We start from the raw sequence: 24,312 nt of genomic DNA, 5'->3' as shown, positions 1-24,312 counted from the left end.
CGACCCGTAGTTTGAGAACCGCTGCTCTAACGGTAATGAAGGTAGTTTATGAGGACGTCTCACCTGTACCAGCATGTAGCAGGCCTCTAGCAGGCCTCTCTGGGCCGCAGCGTGAAGAGCAGAACGCCTATTCTGGGATTCCGGCTGATAGGTCGGGTCTATGCCTTCCACTGAAGCACGCACACACACACACACAGTTTCATATACAAGTCAAGTCAATTGATTTATATACAAAGAAAACATTTGTTGATTAAAATAACAAGTGGAGTGCAGATCTACTAAAGAAAAGAAGAGACTTTCTTCGTGTCCCTTTTGTTAATATTAATTATTATATCGGCATTAATAATAATATTATAATAATAACTGGACTTTGGAGAAGTCTTTATTTGGCATGCAGTGACACACATGCGATGGGAGGCACACACACAGGAACACACACACATGCAGTTAGTTGGGTCGCCGATGCGATTGAGTCTCTGCACTTGACCCATCCCGTCGTCATTCCCCCCAAGGGCAGCGGGGAGCAGATAGGGGCTGCGACGTGGGGCAGCGGCCCGGGGACATATCCAAGTGCTCCTGTCCGTCTTCGTCAGGGACGCGACAGCGTTAGCGATCTGTTGTGCATGTTTTTCCATTGGGTTTCTCTTATCGGGGGGGAAACCCTTGCGAGCACGGGGAGAACATGCAAACTCCACACAGAAAGGCCTGGGAGATACCCCACCTGGGTACCTGGCAACGCGGAAACCTGGTCCCCAAGCAGGAATCGAACCCTGGACCTTCTAGCTGTGAGGCGGCAGTGTTAACCACTACACCACCGCGCCGCCTGCTTTCTAAATATCGGATGGGTACCGTTCACATTTAAACCGATACGGTACCGGTACCTGTGAATCGATACCGGTACCCAACGGTACCTTTTTTTCTGTACTTTAGTCTCTAAAAATGTAATCTACCTACCTCAGTTGTGAAAAAAATATCCAAACTTCAAATAACCTCACTTTCGACCGTTTTCGGCTTGCCATTGCCCCGACTGCTTTGTTGTTGAATCAAGTCAAATCCTAGGTAAGCGTATATTGTGCGTGTGAACGTTGACATGAAAAGAACTAATTAAAAAAAATAATAATAATAATAAAAGATTTTTTTTTACAGTACCGACAAAGGTATCTCACGTGAATCGATACTCGGTAGTACCGACGTGTTTCAGTAAGTACCTTTAAAAGTACCGAATTCGGTACCCATCCCTAACCATGACCGTGTCACACATTGTAGAAACCAGACCCTGACAATCACCAAGCATGAGCAGGTCCAACCACTCAATCATAAAACAAATTCATATACATAGACATAGTACAATACCTACGCATAATACAAACATAGTATATGATCAAGTCTTTTAAGACACCTACTGAGCATGAGCAGAACTCTCTGGACCTCGCCCCCCTTGGCGGCAGGATAGAGCTGGCGGGGATGGAACCTCAGTTTCTTCCTCCTGGCCAATCACAAACAAGAATCGAAAAGAAAGATCAAACTTCTCTAAAAATATGTTAGTTTGAAACTCAATATGTGACCGACCTAGAGTGGTCAGGGGGAAAAAATAACCAATGATCCCATATATTTTACGTTTGACCCGTAGGTCGATGGAATATTTCTGTTCCGTTTCCAATGTTTTCCAGAAACAAAGTCCTAACCTCTCAGTGTCCTGGGTGAGAATGGCCTTCTGCAGCGCCGCCCTGCTGGGTCCCGGGGGAAGCGCACCGGGGCAGATGGGCTTGCCGTTGGGCAGGCAGAGGGAGGGCCCTACGCTGTCCACTCCCCCCTCGGCTGGGGGGACGGTGTCCATCGGCCCCACTGTCGCCGTGGGCTGGGGGGGCGGCTGCTGCTCTACGTCCCTCTTCAGCACCCCGTGACCACGCATACGAGCACTGAGGGAGGAGGAGGAGCAAGGGAGAGGGAGTGTTCCTTTAATAAATTGTGTTAGCATCGAGGCTGGCTCGGTAAGGTAGAGCAGTCGTTTGGTAATCCAGAGGTTCCCGGTTCGATTCCCGCTCCTCCCGGGCAGCGTGTCGAAGTGACCTTGAGCAAGACACTTAACCCCTAACTGCTCCCGATGAGCAGGTTGGCACCTTGAATGTGAGGAATAAATTGTAAAGCGCTTTGGATAAAAGCGCTATATAAATGCAGCCATTTACCATTTATTTAAAAGGGAATATACCACCATGGAAACAACATTTTCACAGACAGTATCCATCTCTACACCCTTCCACCCCTTCACCTCTCCAGCCTGTCTTTACCTGACGGGCCCCTCTGGCTTCTTCCCGTTCCTTGTGCCCCCGGTGGAGGCGGCGAGGGAGGGCGCCAGCAGCATGGGGGGCGGGAGGGATGGGGTCGTGGTGGACGAGGCCGACATGGTGACGACGGTGGCGGCCGAGGAGGACGCGATGGTGACCTCCTGGGCCTCGGAGGCGTCCTCGCCGCAGTGGGGACAGAAGAGCATCCCCCCCCCGCCGTTTCCCCGGCCACGCCCGCCACCGAGCACCGTCACGCAGCCGCGGTGGAAGCGGTGGGCGATGCGCTGGTCCGGGCAGCACTCCAGGAACGTGCCCTGGGGAGGGGGAGAGGAAGAGGAGGTTGGAGGACCGAGAGGAGTTACATTAGATTAGGTTCTAATGTATTGTCATTATGCAGCACGAGTACAGTACAACCAAAAGAGGTTTGGCATCCAACCAGAGTGCAAATGAAACAGTAAAGTGCAATAGTATATCAAATGTGATTAAACTGGGTATAAAATATGTAAATGAGTACTACTGAGTGTAATGTAACGTAATGTAACGTATCAGATGTATGTACAGTGATACAGGTATAAAGACAGTATGGTCGTACTAGTCATACTGGCCAGCAGCGTAACTAGTAAGAGTAGGTAAGGGATATGTACAGATATAGTATCTAGTCTACAGATATGTAAAAGGTTTATGTGCAGGTATGTACAGTCAGGTGGATAGATATACTGTATATATATATATCTGGTATATACAGCACTGTTGTAAATGCTATCATACAGAGAGTATATGGGTAGACTATAGTGAGGTGGTTAGTTAAGATTATTATGATTACAGAAGAGGGTTCGCATTCAAGCGACATGGGAAACAGGGGGGAAATCTGAGCTTTGACAGCAGAATAAGAAGACAATGTGTGAGAAATATACTCTTCTGTCTTCCCTGAAATACTTTCTGCCTTTTAAACAGTGTTTGATGGAGCAAACTCTTATTTAGAGTTGTGTGTTTTAACGCTGTGGGCAGGTAGTGTAGACTCACCGCTATGCAGAAGTATCCACATCCGGGGCAGCAGTGGTGTTTGACCATGTGTGAGCGGTGGCTGTCGCAAAGCACCATGAGGGACACGCGACTTGACGGCCGCATGGTCTCCCCTTTCACAGTGGTGTTGGTACAGCCCCTCAGCTGGCGGGACAGAGAACATTACACAAAATGAGGGGTGTTTCAAATATATATATATATATATATATATATATATATATATACACACATTTATGTATTTTGTTTGTGATGATGCCCTGCTGTTTACCAACCTGTGTGGGTAGAGCAAGGCACTAACACTGCCAGGGTTAAGGGTTCAATTTCCACTGGGACCACCCAATACATAAAACTGTCAAACAACAAACAAATAAACACAAAGGCGAACACACACACACACAAACACACCTCTCCATTGGTGCTCTCGGTGGCCATACACTTCCTGCTGATCCGCTGGCTGGTGCTGTCGACGCGAGGGGCCTCCATCCTGCAGCTACACAGGGGCAGCTCCTCCAGGCGCTCCGTCTCCCCGGCATCACTGCCTTCTACGAGGACACAGGGGAGACACATCAGAGCCTCTCTCACAGGGACACAGGGGAGACACACCAGAGCCTCTCTCACAGGGACACAGGGGAGACACATCAGAGCCTCTCTCACAGGGACACAGGGGAGACACATCAGAGCCTCTCTCACAGGGACACAGGGGAGACACATCAGAGCCTCTCACAGGGACACAGGGGAGACACACATCAGAGCCTCTCTCACAGGGACACAGGGGAGACACATCAGAGCCTCTCTCACAGGGACACAGGGGAGACACATCAGAGCCTCTCTCACAGGGACACAGGGGAGACACATCAGAGCCTCTCTCACAGGGACACAGGGGAGACACACCTCAGAGCCTCTCTCACAGGGACACAGGGGAGACACACCTCAGAGCCTCTCTCACAGGGACACAGGGGAGACACACCTCAGAGCCTCTCTCACAGGGACACAGGGGAGAGACACACCAGAGCCTCTCTCACAGGGACACAGGGGAGACACACCTCAGAGACTATCTCACAGGGGAGACACATCAGAGCCTCTCTCACAGGGGAGACACCTCAGCACCTCTCTCACAGGGGAGACACCTCAGTCAGCACCTCTCTCACAGGGAAGAGAGTAGAGACACATCAGAGCCTCTCTCACAGGGGAGACACCTCAGAGCCTCTCTCACAGGGAAGAGACACATCAGCGCCTCTCTCACAGGGACACTCGCCCAGAAATAACCACATAATGTTTCCTGGTTTGGGCCAAGATTTCTAGTAAGAGGACAGGGTCACGGCCCGGGCCCTAACATCCTCATGACATGTTATTCAGCACTGGGGGTCTCCATGGTAACATTTTCAAACATTTCTACAACACCGACGGTGACCCACCCTCTTCTTATAACTATTTTATAACTCTCTTATTGACATACACAAATTATTTTCTTAACAGCTTAAAGTAATGTCTCCATCTACTGGCAGTGAGAATAATTACACTCTCTTCGCTTTTTTTTTTTTAACTTTATTCTTTCCTTTGAACACATCTTTTTTATCCACTCCACAAACTTTTCTTGGACACCTCTTACGTTTGTACGGCATTTCACTCCGTTGCTACTGTCCTTTCCCTCTTCTCTTCTCTTCTCTTCCCCTTTGGCAAACTAACCAATCCTTGCTGGTTGAAGTAAATAAAAAATAAAAACACATCACTACCGGTGCGCCAGTGTGGGAATGACTACACAGACACTACCATACTGAGAAATACAGAGAGCGTCCCCCTGGGCAGCGATGGGCACAAACAATGTGTAAACTTTTTTGGCAAGGGCTTAAGCGCAACAAGCGTTTAATCTATACGTGAAAGCTCTGCACTGCAGATTTAAGATGGAAGCGTTTGACCTGTGGAGGCGACCGATAACATAGCAGAGTAAACATACCGTGTTGGGGTGACAGGGTTAGACTGTCTGCCGCCACGATATCCAGGGCACCCAAAGGAACCTCTGTGTACTCACTGGACCTGGGTATAACAGCTGCTGCCACGACTGCTGAGACCAGAGAACATGAGAAATACATTATAATCCTCGACCATGAATTAGGTACTGTAGGATGATATCATTGGTTAACCACTTAACTGGCAACGGCCCGGCCCCTCTTGAGGACGATTTGCCCACCGGCGCGGCGCGTCACTTTGCCGACATCTAGCGGCTCGGGTCTGCATTTTTTTTAAATACAATATACTGTATATATAGAAGTAAAGCCCTATTTGTCGATTGCCCTTTCAGGCGGAAAAATCCGCTCAGCGGTTCTCGAGTTACATGCTGATATGTGAGGCGTGTGCCGAAGTACACGGCAGACTCCCGGGGCTCTAGCTCCGTCAATCTTTTGGGGATCTCGAACATTATTGGACAGGGTTGTAGCCAATGAGTGTAGCTTTCCAATGATACCCGATGTGGGGATCTGCGAATCAGGGATCTAGGTGAAAAGTCCCAAGCGAAAACAGGACGAGAAAAAACCGCAGAATGAATTGAAGTCAATGAGGAAAAGGTTTACCTGAAAGCTTTTTCTTTTTAATTCTTTTTTACAGTTTACCAAAATCGCTCCTAATCACTCATTTCTGAACAGATTTATGATATTTGGATATTTGTACTACATAAGACTTCAGGCTATAGACCCATTGTGTTTTTGGAAATACTATATTTGGATATTGCAACTACTACAGAAAAACGTGAGTAACAAGTTTTTCTACAACTCAAGTTCAGACCTATGTTACTCTACTATTTCATTAGCACTAAAAGTGATCTTTCTTTATAATTATTGTATCAGAAACTTCAGAATGTTATCTTTCGAAAGAGACCAAGCTTATGCATGTGCTATAAGTATAAAGTATAAAGATACGCTTTTCAAAAAAAGTAAGCAGTCCTCAAGTTCAAGTTTAAAAATGGCCACTTTTCTGGGCGCCAGTTAAGAGGTTAAAGAAAGACACAAGTCTATCTACGTGGAATGTCACTTGGTGACACGATATAAAATAGTAACAGTATCCATAGTGGAATTACATTGTTCTGGGAAAACCGCTAAAGGCCCATTCAGTGATCAAAACGTAAACATACGGGTCGCCCCACCACCAAAAATAAGAACGGAGACATTGTTTTCAGTCTCTAGTACATATGTGTCAAACTCAAAGTGACTATAGCTCGGCAGAGAAAGTGCCGATCGACTTGGGATTGGTCTCTCCATGTTCAGGAGACTCAGGCGTATAAAAGTATATTGGATCATGTCTCCCGCACCCCCACAGCCGTAGCTACAACCACTTAATGTCAAGGCTCTCATCCACATTCATCCATTTTCTCCCCCGCCCCCCCCCCCCCCCCCCCCCGCTCTCTCCCCCATGATTTCAGAATACCGGAAGTGTTTTGGTGGTCTATTGACCATAAACTACATCTCCCACTATGCACCCGCGAAAATCACTGATTGGGGTTTTAAAACGTTTGGGATCTTTTGGGTCACTCACCTCCTGCCGTCTCCGCTCCGTCCGCTCTCTCTCTCCCTTTGCCCCGTCCCGGTTGTGTCCATGGAAACTCTGTGGTCCCGTTTTTACTCTGACCGCGCCTCTGCGCATCAGACCCTGAACTCTGCGAGGGAAAGATGCAACTAAATAAAATGCATGTGAGCAAAGCCAGGCTACGGAAATTGCATCGATATCTATACCTAAAACTGACAGAGTTTAAAGAGTTAAGGAGAAGAGTTCATCTATAATCCTACTGTTCTCCAATTGACCCATCTGAAACCATGCCCCCTTTCATTGATCCTCCAATCACAACTGTCACTTCCCTGGAGGGAGGCGACAGTTGTGATGAGAGGATCGAGAAAAGAGGACAGGGTTTGAGATGGGTCAATTACAGACACAAAGGTACCAGATAGGATTAATCCAAACAACTCACATGGTCTGATATGTCCTCCGATTCTTCTGTATCTCTGGCGTGTAACCGTGCTTCTACACCCCCGTCTTCAGACTAAAAAGATGACATTGAGGAAAATAAATGCCAGAGATTCAGGCATAACTAACATCATGCCCATAACAGAACATAATGAAAAGCTATCGCTTATGAAACAATCATTGAAGAGGAATGTCCCCCATTTTATGAATTCACATTATGTTCTTCCTGTGCCTCAGTACAGTTCACTCAATAGGTAAATAAATTTTTTTAGCATCGAGGCAAATCCTCAATAGAACATGCACCTCTCTCTCCTAAAGCTAGATATTGCAAAGAGGACCCTCCAATCAGTGATGTCACTGGGATGTAAAATCTGGGGCTGCTCCATAGACAATGAATGGGGCTGACTTTATGCACCATTGTTCACACTGTTTATTTTTCTCATATTTTTATATTCAGAGTTAATTATATTTCCTATATTTATGTATTTCTATTACCCTGCCCATACCTGTAACCGCCCCCCCCCCCCCCCCCCCCCCAATGCTGCTATGACGCCCAAATTTCAATAAAGGAATATCTTGCCTTGTGCCATCTTATGAGGCCATAAAATGTCTGTGTGAGCCCTAGGGATGGGTACCGAATTCGGTACTTTTGAGGTACCGAACCGAAACACGTCGGTACTACCGAGTATCGAATCAAGTGAGAAACTTGATTACTTTTTTCTTTTCATGTCAACGTTCACAGCACAATATATGCTTACCTAGGATTTTACTTGATTCAACAACAAAGCAGTCGGAGCAATGACAAGTTGAAAACTGTCGAAATTGTAGTTATTTGAAGTTTGGATTTTTTTTTTACGACTGAGGTAGGTAAATTACATTTCTTGAGACTAAAGTACCGAAAAAAGGTACCGTTGGGTACCGGTATCGATTCACAGGTACCGGTATCGGTTCAAATGTGAAAGGTACCCATCCCTAGTGAGCCCTTACACCCAAATTCGGTTTATATTCTAACATTGCCAGAAGGTCTGAACCAGAACTAAAACCTCATTTGGGTGCAAGAGCTCACGCAAACGTTATGGCCTCATAAAGCCAGAGCCCCATTCATTGTCTATGGAGCAGCCCCAGATTTGACACCCCAGCGGCATCACCGATTGGATCTGCGATCTGTAGCTTTAGGAGAGTGGCGTGTGTTCACAAATACTGACTGAACCGTCCCGGGGCAACAGGAAGAACACAGTGGACGGCATTCCTCTCTGAATCAAACAACAGTGTGCCGTTTGTTGGATAACAGCCAGCGGATTCAATGGGACATTGATAATCAAAGCCTCCAACCTTGTTGTCTGAATCTCTGGCATAAGGGTTGAAGATATGAAAGTGTTCTGCTGCCCCCTCTTCCAAGTCCTCTAGCCAACTACTGCGCTTCAGCGGTGTGGTCTTGGTAACAGACTCAACCTCCTTATGGAACATACTTTCTGTCTGCATTTTAGAAGAATAACAAAGGGAACAAATACTGAACCCATTGTAAGCTAGTCAAAGACAAAAACAATTAATATTCTAAGCCTCCTTGTGTACCGACAAAGATGGAGCAATTTGCCTCCCTGACACTGTTCCTCGGCAGGTAGCAAAAGGAGGTGTTACCTTGTGTGCTTTGTCCAGAGCGCTCTCCATCTTCTCCGGCGTGCCGTCGGGCAACAGGCCCAGCTTCCTCCTCTTTGCTGCTGTTGGGGGAAATTGAGAGGGTGTCAGAATGACAAAACAAGGGGATAGGGAAATGTACCAACACACTTCTCTCCATCTCTCTCTTTCTAACACACACATGCACAAACACACCATCTCCCCCTCTCTCTCTCTTACTATCACACACACACACACACACACACACACACACACACACACACAACCACATCACTGCCAGACATATCTATCTACACACTACTAGGGTTGGGTACCTACTACCGAACTCAGTACTTTTAGTGGTACCAACCGAATTACATCGGTACTACAGAATAATGATTCACGCTAGATCAATCGGTACCAAACCTTTACATGTTTAGTATAAGAGTGAGAGACTTTTCCACAACTATACATATATATTACAGTCCCATCTCTTGGGTCTTTGGAAAGACCAGACGAGGTCAGAGGAGTTTGATAATGGATGGCCCTATAATGTTGATATTTAAAGGGGACATGCATTGCTATTCCTATTTGGGCAACTTTACACAATTCCTGTGAGTCTATTGAACACATCTGTAAGCTTTTATTCAAAAGAATTCATTGTTTTATATTTCTAATCAAGTACTCAAAAGCCACATTTTTCTCAGGGGGCTTTCACACTAGCCATCGGGGTCAAATCAGAGCGCGATCGCACCAGGATATCGTGTGATGAGAACGCTTCCCCCCGTCCCCGTCCCCGGGGACGCTGATTCGCTCCAAACCTGGACCGCTGGAATATGTGGTCTCGGGTGCGAACCAGCGTCCCCGACGACGGAGCGGGGCGTGGTGTGCAAGCTTACTGTAATGCTTTCATGCTTGCTTGAATTTTGGGCAGATCAAAACATACAGCAACAACTGGACAATACGATATTTATGGGCAATTTGGCGAGTTCAGACCTCAACCAAACAAGCATGTTGAGCCTCACGGCTCAGTGGATGAAAACTTCGAGATGAAGCCACGTTACAAGCACAAGACTTCCCTGGCTCGCATTAGGCGTGGCAATTTATTTGCCATTGCTATGTCTACTATACATTGGTTTCTTGTTCGAATGCATTTATTTCTATAGACCAGTGGTGCCCAACCAGTCGGCCGTGATTGACCGGTAGATCAATGACATGCAATATAATTGACGCGAGCAATGGGCTAACGTTAGCTGCTAACTAGTAATAAATAGGCTAAGCTAACTAGCGTTAGCCGCTAACCCTGGAAAACGCTCAAAGCGGACTCCACGACACCAGTTCCATTCGTGAGAAAAGGGGGTGGGTTATATTGACAAGGCTTGACAACAGAGGTTCAAATATAACTTCATATTTATTGGTTATTTCTTTCTTTATATCAGCATCCAGTTTCCACCACCGTATGTTAAACTCTTCCTGTGTTGACGTTAGAGTGTGACATCATCGCCTACGGCAGCTCTACACGCTCAAAACGCAAACCGTAAACAAAACCCGGAGCACACCAAGACTGCAGTGTGTACGCAAACTAGAGGGGGGAGAGGGAGGAGGGAAGTTCGCACCCAAGGACGGAACGAGGGCGGAGCGGAGCTGATTCGACCCCGAATGGCTAGTGAGAAAGCCCCCTCACTTTGGATTTCAGGCTGTGTTGGCCTGGCTCCGCCCATAAGCACTTTGAGTGACAGTCATCCACACAGTCTGTGACTGGCACAGAGAGAGATAGAGAGAGACTGAGGGGGACACTAATTAATTTCGCCGCGGGGGGGCATAATCCCATGGGACAATGCATTGGTAACTTGTTTCAAATGACAATATATACCCCTGTGATTATTATTGTACGGATCGGAATACGGGCGTGCGCGTGGGAGCATGCGCAAAGATATTACAGTGATATGCTGGTGCTCGACTGCGAGGGAGAGAGAGAGAGAGGGACACACAGAGCACTGTGTAAACAAACGCTGCATGTGTGGGAGAAGACGGGTCCCCCTCTCTATCTCTCCCTCTCTATCTCTCTCCCTCGCAGAGTCGCAGTCGAGCACTTTCTCGTTTGAGGAAGTGTCGGGTTACACTATCTGCCTCGCTCTGTTTGAGGAAGTGAAGATTTTCCACTCGCTCTGCTGTCGCTGTCAACCATAGAGGGGGCGTTAGTTATGCAAATCAGTGCTATATTAACGTCAGCAAAACTGTCAAATCAGAACAGCTTAGTTGAGTGAGGGAGGATCTCGTGAACTCGAGACTAGACTAGTGTTGTCAAAAATATCGAAAAATCGATACATATCGATTCTGAATATTTAAAACGGTTTCAATACTCATTTCCCGAAATATCGATATTTAATTATTCATAAAAAAAATTGTATAAGGAAGTTGCATTGTTCATTGCAATACCTGTAATAGTACAGTAGTCCACACACACACACATGTGCTATCAGTTAATTCGGAATATGACTAATACAAACAGTTCAGTTTGTCAGGTACATGCAACACAGTGTTTACATCTGTCTGCTTGAAAAAATACCATGTTCTGCAATAAAAGTTATTGAAGTGAGATGAACAGTTATTTTTAAATGTGTGATCTAAAGATAAACAAAGGGTTTTAAAGGTGTTATATTTATCTTCTCTTATAGTATCAGAGAGAAGCTGAGGAGAATCAACCAGCAACAAAAGCAACATTTATAAAAATAAAAATAATAATAATAATAATAATTTACATTTTAAGATTGAACCTTTTTCCCTGTGGTATCGAAAATGGTATAGAATATCGATACTTTTCAAGGTATCGTATCGAAGTTCGAAATTCCAGTATCGTGACAACACTAGACTAGACTGATGAGTCAATATGGTAATTAGAGACACAGACCCATTGATACTAAACAGAAAAAAGCCATTTATAATGCATGTCCCCTTTAAACATTTAAAAACATAATACATAATCATGCGATTTATTTTGTGTGGTGTGTTCAGGGCTGTACACTGCGACGAGATTATCGCAAATTGCCCCTTAATTTGGCCCGTGCGAGTGGAAAATAATATTTGGGGGCAACCTTGCGAGTAGTGATTTCAACCCTTCATTTGCATTTCACTCTTAAATTAATCCATACAAATTGGATAAAAAAAATAGTAAAACATTAGCCTACAACCAGGGCTGTACAGTGCGACATAATGTTGCGGTGCTATGAAAAAATCTGTCGGCAATGAATGAACTTAATGCCATAGCCTGTGTGAAGAAAAGATTTGCGTGTGAAGTGAATCTGGGCCACGCAACTTGGTAGTTGTAGTCTATCGTGCGATTAAATACCATGTCCCGCCTGCGTAGAATCCATACACCAACACCAAATCCCATAGTTCCTAGCGAAACCATCTAAACGAAACTGAATGTGGGCTATTGCATCGCCAAAGAAGAACTTCCTTTCAATAAGTTTAAGCCGCTAATTTTGCTCTGCAAGAACAACGGAGCAGATATCAGTCCATCTTATGAGAACCACGTCCGATGTGGAGAGATGATAAGAGCAAAAAAGGGAGGTAGGGACCGCACTCTGAATATCGTTGTTTTTTATTTTCAAAGGACACAAAACGTTTTCAGCCATCCGGCCTTCATCAGTGTGTTCAGGCCGGATGGCTGAAAACGTTTTGTGTCCTTTGAAAATAAAAAACAACGATATTCAGAGTGCGGTCCCTACCTCCCTTTTTTGCATAATTAATATTGGACTACGCACCTGTCTGAGCGCAGTGGTTACCCTTTTCTACCACGAGAGATGATAAGAGACCATAGCCGATTAAATTAAGTTGGATCTGGCAGTGATGATTGACGGGGAGTCAGGGACACACTTCTAACATTCAGCCATGCATTAGGTGAGTCGCCCACTATTAGGACGTTTTTCAATAATACTGTCTACTTAAATTTCCCTCCGGGGATGAATAAAGTATCAACCTATCTATCTAATAATGAGACAATATGCAAATAAGATAATACTAATAATTGTCACGGTTCCACGTATGAAAGTGGCTTGCAACTTACTGCTGGTAAAATCACTGTTTATTTCTCGTTTTGCATAGTATTACATTCCTCTTCTATAAAGTCCCACCGTAAGAGCTATGGCCTCATACGGGTCCATTAAAGCTTTTTGATTAGAGTCTTTCCTTCGAGCTAAGTTGGACTGAACATTTCACTGTCAAAAGCGCAAACTTAAACAAGGTTGCGTCGCAACACAGTTTTCAAAATAAAGGTCACATATACACATACCGTAGTAGGCCTCTCAATTCTTATAAAAAAAAGTCCCGGATATACATAAACATTAATTGGCATAGATCTCTATAAACGGCCCAACACATTGATCACTTTAGTCACACCCTGAAACCAGTAACATCACAAATATGAAGCGGGTAATTACCCATAAAAATAATAAACCTTTCATGGGGTTATTTACAATAATAATAATTAATTTAATTTATAAAGCACTTTTCATTGTGAAACAAAGGTATGCAGAGTTTCTTGTCCTCCTGATTAATGCAATGGTGTGTGTGTTGTGGTGATCTCATTCAAGGAGCACTACAAGCGCGCGCACACACACAGTTTGTTGTTTTTGTTCTATTAGTGATTTACACTTTCTCAGTTGGTTCATTATAAAAGATACAAACCTGAAAACAAACGCACTTAAATGTTAAATAAAAGGACCACAGTAATGAGGCAGGAGGAACATATTTTTTTGCACTATAATATAATGGTAAAATTGTTATTTAAAAATGGGCCCCTAAAAAATATTCTGTGCCCCTAAATTTCTCATTTAGGGGGAAGTGTGCCCCTAGTGAAAAAGCTTAGCGTACAGCCCTGGGTGTGTTACAACAATAAATAACAAAATTATCTCTCTCTAGGCGACTGGGTGGCACAGTGGACATTGCGCTCGTCACCAATGCATGAGACACCGGGTTCGACTCCGGCTGTCTGCGTTGCCTCCGGCTTGGGCCGGCCGTCATACTAACTCAATTGGCAGAGTTAGCGGGTGGAAGTCGATGGGTGGTAATCTGGACGTTGTGGACAGCGACTGCTACAGGTCGGTTGGGGGACGCCTGCACAGCAGAGACAGGAAAATGGCGGGGGTAGTGTGAGCCTCCCATACGTTACACCTCGCCAAATGAGAGTCCGCTCTGGCAGGTGAAAAGATGTGACAGGCTGCCTCCACATGTATCGGAGGAGACATGTGATGCAAGGCTTCTATCCTCCCTACAACCGGCCAGTGGGGGGCATATGCGAGCAACGTTCAATACAGGGGATGGGAGAAAATTTTAAAAAGGAGAAAAAGTGGATCCAAAAAAAATTCTCTCTTTCTCTCCCTCTCTTTTGCTCATCTTATGTAGGCCAATGTCTTACATTGGCCTCACAATGTCCTACTATGTTAACTATATCAATACGGCTAGATATTAGAGATTATGGTAAATATGTGGACTACATTTTCACTAACCAGTTTCGCTGTCCGAGGAGAGGCAGGCGGAGGGTCCTGAGGGGATAACGGGTACAATCGGTGCCTCGACGCGAGTTATCTGTCAAGGAAAGAGTCAAGTTATCTGTCAAGCAAAGAGTCAAGTTATCCATCAGGCAAAGAGTCAAGTTATCCATCAGGCAAAGAGTCAAGTTATCTGTCAAGCAAAGAGTCAAGTTATCTGTCAAGCAAAGAGTCAAGTTATCCGTCAAGCAAAGAGTCAAGTTATCTGTCAAGCAAAGAGTCAAGTTATCTGTCAAGCAAAGAGTCAAGTTATCCATCAGGCAAAGAGTCAAGTTATCCATCAGGCAAAGAGTCAAGATATCCATCAGGCAAGGAGTCATTAGTTATCCATCAGGCAAAGAGTCAAGTTATCTGTCAAGCAAAGAGTCAAGTTATCTGTCAAGCAAAGAGTCAAGTTATCTGTCAAGCAAAGAGTCAAGTTATCTGTCAAGCAAAGAGTCAAGTTATCCATCAGGCAAAGAGTCAAGTTATCCATCAGGCAAAGAGTCAAGATATCCATCAGGCAAGGAGTCATTAGTTATCCATCAGGCAAAGAGTCAAGTTATCTGTCAAGCAAAGAGTCAAGTTATCCATCAGGTAAAGAGTCAAGTTATCCATCAGGCAAAGAGTCAAGTTATCGGTCAAGCAAAGAGTCAAGTTATCGGTCAAGCAAAGAGTCAAGTGAATCATGCAGCCACAAAAAGACCAAACACACCAACGTACTAGACTAGATCATTATAAGTATAATTTCAAAATAAGAGTGAAATCCCTCAAAGGAAAGCAATGGTTGCGATTGGACTCACACAAATTACTGTTGAGTGCTGTTGTCAATGGGATAAGAATGATAACTAGACAATTCCGCGCGGGGGAAATTGTGAAAGTGTGGGTGACGCCTGTGCACCGCCGGCCAACGGGGGAGAGGGTCTCTCGCGAGTCTCTATGACAAACGGTTCAAAGGATACAAAAAGGGGGCGCGGCCTAAGGATCGGGGGAGTGGTCAACATAGACCAATCAAAGAGGATATCCCTACTGAGTGCAATGACACAACCCGCAACACTATTACACTATTACACAATATTACACTATTACACACTATTACACACTATTACACACTATTACACACTATTACACTATTACACACTATTACACTATTACACACTATTACACTATTACACTATTACACACTATAACACTATTACACTATTACACTATTACACACTATTGCACTATTACACACTATTACACTATTACACACTATTACACTATTACACACTATTACACTATTACACACTATTACACTATTACACACTATTACACTATTACACTATTACACACTATTACACTATTACACACTATTACACTATTACACTATTACACACTATTACACTATTACACTATTACACACTATCACACTATTACACACTATTACACTATTACACACTATTACACTATTACACACTATTACACTATTACACTATTACACACTATTACACTATTACACACTATTATACACTATTACACTCTATTACACTATTACACTATTACACACTATTACACAATATTACACACTATTACACTATTACACACTATTACACTATTACACACTATTACACTATTACACTATTACACACTATTACACTATTACACACTATTACACTATTACACACTATTACACTATTACACACTATTACACTATTACACTATTACACACTATTACACTATTACACACTATTACACTATTACACTATTACACACTATTACACTATTACACTATTACACCGAGTACACACTATTACACTATTACACACTATTACACTATTACACTATTACACTATTACACTATTACACACTATTACACTATTACACACTATTACACTATTACACACTATTACACACTATTACACTATTACACACTATTACACTATTACACTATTACACTATTACACACTATTACACTATTACACTATTACACACTATTACACTATTACACACTATTACACTATTACACTATTACACACTATTACACTATTACACACTATTACACTATTACACACTTACACACTATTTATTACACACTATTACACTATTACACACTATTACACTATTACACTATTACACACTATTACACTATTACACACTATTACACACTATTACACACTATTACACACTATTACACTATTACACACTATTACACTATTACACACTATTACACTATTACACACTATTACACACTATTACACTATTACACACTATTACACTATTACACTATTACACAATATTACACTATTACACACTATTACACTATTACACACTATTACACTATTACACACTATTACACTATTACACTATTACACACTATTACACTATTACACACTATTACACTATTACACTATTACACACTATTACACTATTACACACTATTACACACTATTACACACTATTACACACTATTACACTATTACACACTATTACACTATTACACAATATTACACTATTACACACTATTACACACTATTACACTATTACACTATTACACTATTACACACTATTACACTATTACACTATTACACACTATTACACTATTACACACTATTATACACTATTACACTATTACACACTATTACACTATTACACACTATTACACTATTACACACTATTACACTATTACACACTATTACACTATTACACACTATTACACTATTACACTATTACACTATTACACTATTATACACTATTATACACTATTACACTATTACACACTATTACACTATTATACACTATTATACACTATTACACTATTACACACTATTACACTATTACACACTATTACACTATTACACACTATTACACTATTACACACTATTACACACTATTACACGATTACACTATTATACACTATTACACACTATTACACTATTACACACTATTACACTATTACACACTATTACACTATTACACTATTACACACTATTACACTATTACACACTATTACACACTATTACACTATTACACTATTACACACTATTACACTATTACACACTATTACACACTATTACACTATTACACTATTACACAATATTACACTATTACACACTATTACACTATTACACACTATTACACTATTACACACTATTACACTATTACACACTATTACACTATTACACTATTACACACTATTACACTATTACACTATTACACACTATTACACTATTACACACTATTACACTATTACACACTATTACACACTATTACACTATTACACACTATTACACACTATTACACACTATTACACTATTACACACTATTACACACTATTACACTATTACACACTATTACACTATTACACTATTACACACTATTACACTATTACACTCTATTACACTATTACACACTATTACACACTATTACACACTATTACACTATTACACTATTACACACTATTACACACTATTACACTATTACACTATTACACACTATTACACTATTACACACTATTATACACTATTACACTATTACACACTATTATACACTATTACACACTATTACACTATTACACTATTACACTATTACACACTATTACACTATTACACTATTACACACTATTACACTATTACACACTATTACACTATTACACACTATTACACTATTACACTATTACACACTATTACACACTATTACACACTATTACACACTATTACACTATTACACTATTACACACTATTACACTATTACACAATATTACACAATATTACACTATTACACACTATTACACACTATTACACTATTACACTATTACACACTATTACACTATTACACACTATTACACTATTACACACTATTACACACTATTACACACTATTACACACTATTACACACTATTACACTATTACACACTATTACACTATTACACACTATTACACACTATTACACAATATTACACTATTACACAATATTACACACTATTACACTATTACACTATTACACTATTACACACTATTACACTATTACACTATTACACACTATTACACACTATTACACTATTACACACTATTACACACTATTACACTATTACACACTTACACTCTATTACACTATTACACAATTACACTATTACACTATTACACTATTACACACTATTACACTATTACACTATTACACACTATTACACTATTACACACTATTACACTATTACACTATTACACACTATTACACACTATTACACTATTACACACTATTACACTATTACACACTATTACACTATTACACAATATTACACTATTACACACTATTACACTATTACACACTATTACACTATTACACTATTACACACTATTACACTATTACACACTATTACACTATTACACACTATTACACTATTACACTATTACACACTATTACACTATTACACACTATTACACACTATTACACTATTACACACTATTACACTATTACACACTATTACACTATTACACACTATTACACACTATTACACTATTACACTATTACACACTATTACACTATTACACTATTACACACTATTACACTATTACACACTATTACACTATTACACACTATTACACTATTACACACTATTACACACTATTACACTATTACACACTATTACACTATTACACTATTACACACTATTACACACTATTACACTATTACACACGATTACACTATTACACACTATTACACTATTACACTATTACACTATTACACACTATTACACTATTACACCGAGTACAATGGCACAATCCGCAAGTCTCTACGACAAACGGTTCAAGAGATACACTGAGGGGGTGTGGCCTAAGGGGGCGTGGTCTAAGGATCGGGGGAGTGGTCAACATCGACCAATGAAAGGTGGTCAACATCGACCAATGGCACAATCCCCAAGTCTCTACGACAAACGGTTCAAGAGATACACTGAGGGGGTGTGGCCTAAGGGGGCGTGGTCTAAGGATCGGGGGAGTGGTCAACATCGACCAATGAAAGGTGGTCAACAGGGGGAGTGGTCAACATCGACCAATGAAAGGTGGTCAACATCGACCAATGGCACAATCCGCAAGTCTCTACGACAAACGGTTCAAGAGATACACTGAGGGGGTGTGGCCTAAGGGGGCGTGGTCTAAGGATCGGGGGAGTGGTCAACATCGACCAATGAAAGGTGGTCAACATCGACCAATGGCACAATCCCCAAGTCTCTACGACAAACGGTTCAAGAGATACACTGAGGGGGTGTGGCCTAAGGGGGCGTGGTCTAAGGATCGGGGGAGTGGTCAACATCGACCAATGAAAGGTGGTCAACAGGGGGAGTGGTCAACATCGACCAATGAAAGGTGGTCAACATCGACCAATGGCACAATCCGCAAGTCTCTACGACAAACGGTTCAAGAGATACACTGAGGGGGTGTGGCCTAAGGGGGCGTGGTCTAAGGATCGGGGGAGTGGTCAACATCGACCAATGAAAGGTGGTCAACATGGACCAATGAAAAATGAAAGAGGATATCCCTACTGAGTACAATGACACAACCCACAAGACAGAGGGTGCTGTCAGCAATTCAGTACTGCAACACAGTGATGGCCAATGATGGGTTAAGTGGATGATGTCATTGGCAGCTCAGCCACGAGCCACACAGCTGAACCAATCATGAGTGAGCCATGAGCCACACAGGTGAAGCAATCACTATGACTTGCATATTTTCTATCCAATGCATTTTATGGAGGCAGATGCATGACTGCATTGTCACATTGATTAAAAGAAAACTATAAGAGATGAAGCGTTGTGACGCGCACATGAGCACTACAACGAGTAGGCGAAGGGTTGTGCGCGATATTGTGACATTCGTGCGATATTGTGGCACTCCTTCGGCGATCGGAACAGAAGGCTAAAAAATAGTGTGAAAAATGTGATTTCTAGAGTGCGATTGCATGGCGGTCAATGGGGAGGAGAACCTTCAAACAAATGGTCGTCAGTTGAGATAGAAATGTCCAATTCCATTTATTTTTCTTTTGTGAGCGGGTTGACAGCCGTGTCATCGTTTTGATGTGTTTGTTTTATTTCTACGTCCAAAATTGAGATCACACTCGCAATTCACCCAAGGTAGGGGGAAAAAGATTATTTCAGCTGCTACACTCTAAAATGCAATGCATTCCCAATGGGACCGATATTTTACCGTTTAAAGTCGATTCGTAGCCAGACGGTGCGGTGAAACTTTACGAGTTCGGAGACCGGTGTTGCCATAGGCAAGCCGCTCGTTTTGATACCTTTCACGTGTATGGGGCGCGAACGCTTACGTGTTGCAAAGTGTTTGCAAAATCGGTGGAATAAAGAATAATAAATAAAACTAGACAATTCCGCGCGGGGGAAATTGTGAAAGTGTGGGTGACGCCTGTGCACCGCCGGCCAACGGGGGAGAGGGTCTCTCGCGAGTCTCTATGACAAACGGTTCAAAGGATACAAAAAGGGGGCCCGGCCTAAGGATCGGGGGAGTGGTCAACATAGACCAATCAAAGAGGATATCCCTACTGAGTGCAATGACACAACCCGCAACACTATTACACTATTACACACTATTACACACTATTACACTATTACACACTATTACACTATTACACACTATTACACTATTACACACTATTACACTATTACACACTATTACACTATTACACTATTACACTATTACACACTATTACACTATTACACACTATTACACTATTACACACTATTACACTATTACACACTATTACACTATTACACTATTACACACTATTACAGAGTTTTTGGATTTTTTCGGGTGTTCGGGTTTTCGGACTTTTCCGAGTTTTTGAACTTTTTCGGATTTTTGATGTTTCCGAGTTTTCGGATTTTTCCGAGTTTTTGGGTTTTCGGACTTTTCAGAGTTTTTGAACTTTTTCGGATTTTTGATGTTTCCGAGTTTTTGGATTTTTCCGAGTTTTTGGGTTTTCGGACTTTTCAGAGTTTTTGAACTTTTTCGGATTTTTGATGTTTCCGGGTTTTCGGAATTTTCCGAGTTTTTGGATTTTTCCGAGTTTTCGGATTTTCTGACTTTTCCGAGTTTTTGAACTTTTTCGGATTTTTGATGTTTCCGAGTTTTCGGATTTTTCCGAGTTTTGGGATTTTTCGGAGTTTTGGAACTTTTTCGATTTTTCCGAGTTTTGGGATTTTTCCGAGTTTTCGGGTTTTGGGATTTTTCCGAGTTTTTGAACTTTTTCGGATTTTAGATTTTTCCGAGTTTTGGGATTTTTTCGAGTTTTCGGATTTTTCCGATCAACATCGACCAATGGCACAATCCGCAAGTCTCTACGACAAACGGTTCAAGAGATACACTGAGGGGGTGTGGCCTAAGGGGGCGTGGTCTAAGGATCGGGGGAGTGGTCAACATCGACCAATGAAAGGTGGTCAACATCGACCAATGGCACAATCCCCAAGTCTCTACGACAAACGGTTCAAGAGATACACTGAGGGGGTGTGGCCTAAGGGGGCGTGGTCTAAGGATCGGGGGAGTGGTCAACATCGACCAATGAAAGGTGGTCAACAGGGGGAGTGGTCAACATCGACCAATGAAAGGTGGTCAACATCGACCAATGGCACAATCCGCAAGTCTCTACGACAAACGGTTCAAGAGATACACTGAGGGGGTGTGGCCTAAGGGGGCGTGGTCTAAGGATCGGGGGAGTGGTCAACATCGACCAATGAAAGGGGGTCAACATGGACCAATGAAAAATGAAAGAGGATATCCCTACTGAGTACAATGACACAACCCACAAGACAGAGGGCGCTGTCAGCAATTCAGTAGTGCAACACAGTGATGGCCAATGATGGGTTAAGTGGATGATGTCATTGGCAGCTCAGCCACGAGCCACACAGCTGAACCAATCATGAGTGAGCCATGAGCCACACAGGTGAAGCAATCACTATGACTTGCATATTTTCTATCCAATGCATTTCTATGGAGGCAGATGCATGACTGCATTGTCACATTGATTAAAAGAAAACTATAAGAGATGAAGCGTTGTGACGCGCACATGAGCACTACAACGAGTAGGCGAAGGGTTGTGCGCGATATTGTGACATTCGTGCGATATTGTGGCACTCCTTCGGCGATCGGAACAGAAGGCTAAAAAATAGTGTGAAAAATGTGATTTCTAGAGTGCGATTGCATGGCGGTCAATGGGGAGGAGAACCTTCAAACAAATGGTCGTCAGTTGAGATAGAAATGTCCAATTCCATTTATTTTTCTTTTGTGAGCGGGTTGACAGCCGTGTCATCGTTTTGATGTGTTTGTTTTATTTCTACGTCCAAAATTGAGATCACACTCGCAATTCACCCAAGGTAGGGGGAAAAAGATTATTTCAGCTGCTACACTCTAAAATGCAATGCATTCCCAATGGGACCGATATTTTACCGTTTAAAGTCGATTCGTAGCCAGACGGTGCGGTGAAACTTTACGAGTTCGGAGACCGGTGTTGCCATAGGCAAGCCGCTCGTTTTGATACCTTTCACGTGTATGGGGCGCGAACGCTTACGTGTTGCAAAGTGTTTGCAAAATCGGTGGAATAAAGAATAAATAAATAACTAGACAATTCCGCGCGGGGGAAATTGTGAAAGTGTGGGTGACGCCTGTGCACCGCCGGCCAACGGGGGAGAGGGTCTCTCGCGAGTCTCTATGACAAACGGTTCAAAGGATACAAAAAGGGGGCGTGGCCTAAGGATCGGGGGAGTGGTCAACATAGACCAATCAAAGAGGATATCCCTACTGAGTGCAACGACACAACCCGCAACACTATTACACTATTACACAATATTACACTATTACACACTATTACACACTATTACACACTATTACACACTATTACACTATTACACACTATTACACTATTACACACTATTACACTATTACACACTATTACACTATTACACTATTACACACTATTACACACTATTACACTATTACACACTATTACACTATTACACACTATTACACTATTACACACTATTACATTTTACACTATTACACACTATTACACTATTACACTATTACACTATTACACACTATTACACTATTACACTATTACACTATTACACACTATTACACACTATTACACACTATTACACACTATTACACTATTACACACTATTACACTATTACACACTATTACACTATTACACACTATTACACTATTACACACTATTACACTATTACACACTATTACACACTATTACACACTATTACACACTATTACACACTATTACACACTATTACACTATTACACACTATTACACTATTACACACTATTACACACTATTACACTATTACACACTATTACACACTATTACACACTATTACACTATTACACACTATTACACTATTACACACTATTACACACTATTACACTATTACACACTATTACACACTATTACACACTATTACACACTATTACACACTATTACACTATTACACACTATTACACACTATTACACTATTACACACTATTACACTATTACACACTATTACACTATTACACTATTACACACTATTACACACTATTACACTATTACACACTATTACACTATTACACACTATTACACTATTACACTATTACACACTATTACACTATTACACTATTACACACTATTACACGATTACACTATTACACACTATTACACTATTACACACTATTACACTATTACACACTATTACACTATTACACACTATTACACTATTACACACTATTACACTATTACACTATTACACACTATTACACTATTACACACTATTACACTATTACACACTATTACACTATTACACACTATTACACTATTACACTATTACACACTATTACACTATTACACACTATTACACTATTACACTATTACACACTAT

At 41.9% G+C, this 24,312-nt stretch overlaps 1 protein-coding gene across 6 annotated transcripts in view; it reads right to left on the bottom strand.

The window, feature by feature from the left end:
- ehmt2 (euchromatic histone-lysine N-methyltransferase 2) overlaps positions 1–24,312 on the bottom strand; it is a 58,393-nt gene that overhangs the window by 22,128 nt on the left and 11,953 nt on the right. For 3 of the 6 annotated variants that reach the window (XR_014619606.1, XM_084313240.1, XM_084313244.1), the window contains exons 5-16: positions 14,384–14,462; positions 8,898–8,977; positions 8,592–8,735; positions 7,264–7,335; positions 6,834–6,954; positions 5,263–5,370; positions 3,714–3,850; positions 3,309–3,452; positions 2,289–2,599; positions 1,686–1,919; positions 1,404–1,486; positions 64–170 (exon numbers count right to left, since the gene is read on the bottom strand). Coding sequence is in view for 5 of the 6 variants with exons in the window: in XM_084313240.1 (XP_084169366.1) it covers positions 64–170; positions 1,404–1,486; positions 1,686–1,919; positions 2,289–2,599; positions 3,309–3,452; positions 3,714–3,850; positions 5,263–5,370; positions 6,834–6,954; positions 7,264–7,335; positions 8,592–8,735; positions 8,898–8,977; positions 14,384–14,462 (1,620 nt within the window). In the remaining variant the exon portion in view is untranslated. The remainder of the gene's footprint in view (positions 1–63; positions 171–1,403; positions 1,487–1,685; positions 1,920–2,288; positions 2,600–3,308; positions 3,453–3,713; positions 3,851–5,262; positions 5,371–6,833; positions 6,955–7,263; positions 7,336–8,591; positions 8,736–8,897; positions 8,978–14,383; positions 14,463–24,312) is intronic. The other 3 variants (XM_084313242.1, XM_084313241.1, XM_084313243.1) reach the window with 3 other exon arrangements.

The sequence above is a fragment of the Notolepis coatsorum genome (genome assembly GCF_963971535.1).
Source record: "Notolepis coatsorum genome assembly, chromosome: 4".
Classification (NCBI taxonomy): Eukaryota; Metazoa; Chordata; class Actinopteri; order Aulopiformes; family Paralepididae; genus Notolepis; species Notolepis coatsorum.
The sequence above is the reverse complement of the archived record's forward strand: the minus strand, read 5'-3'. Positions and strand labels throughout refer to the sequence as shown.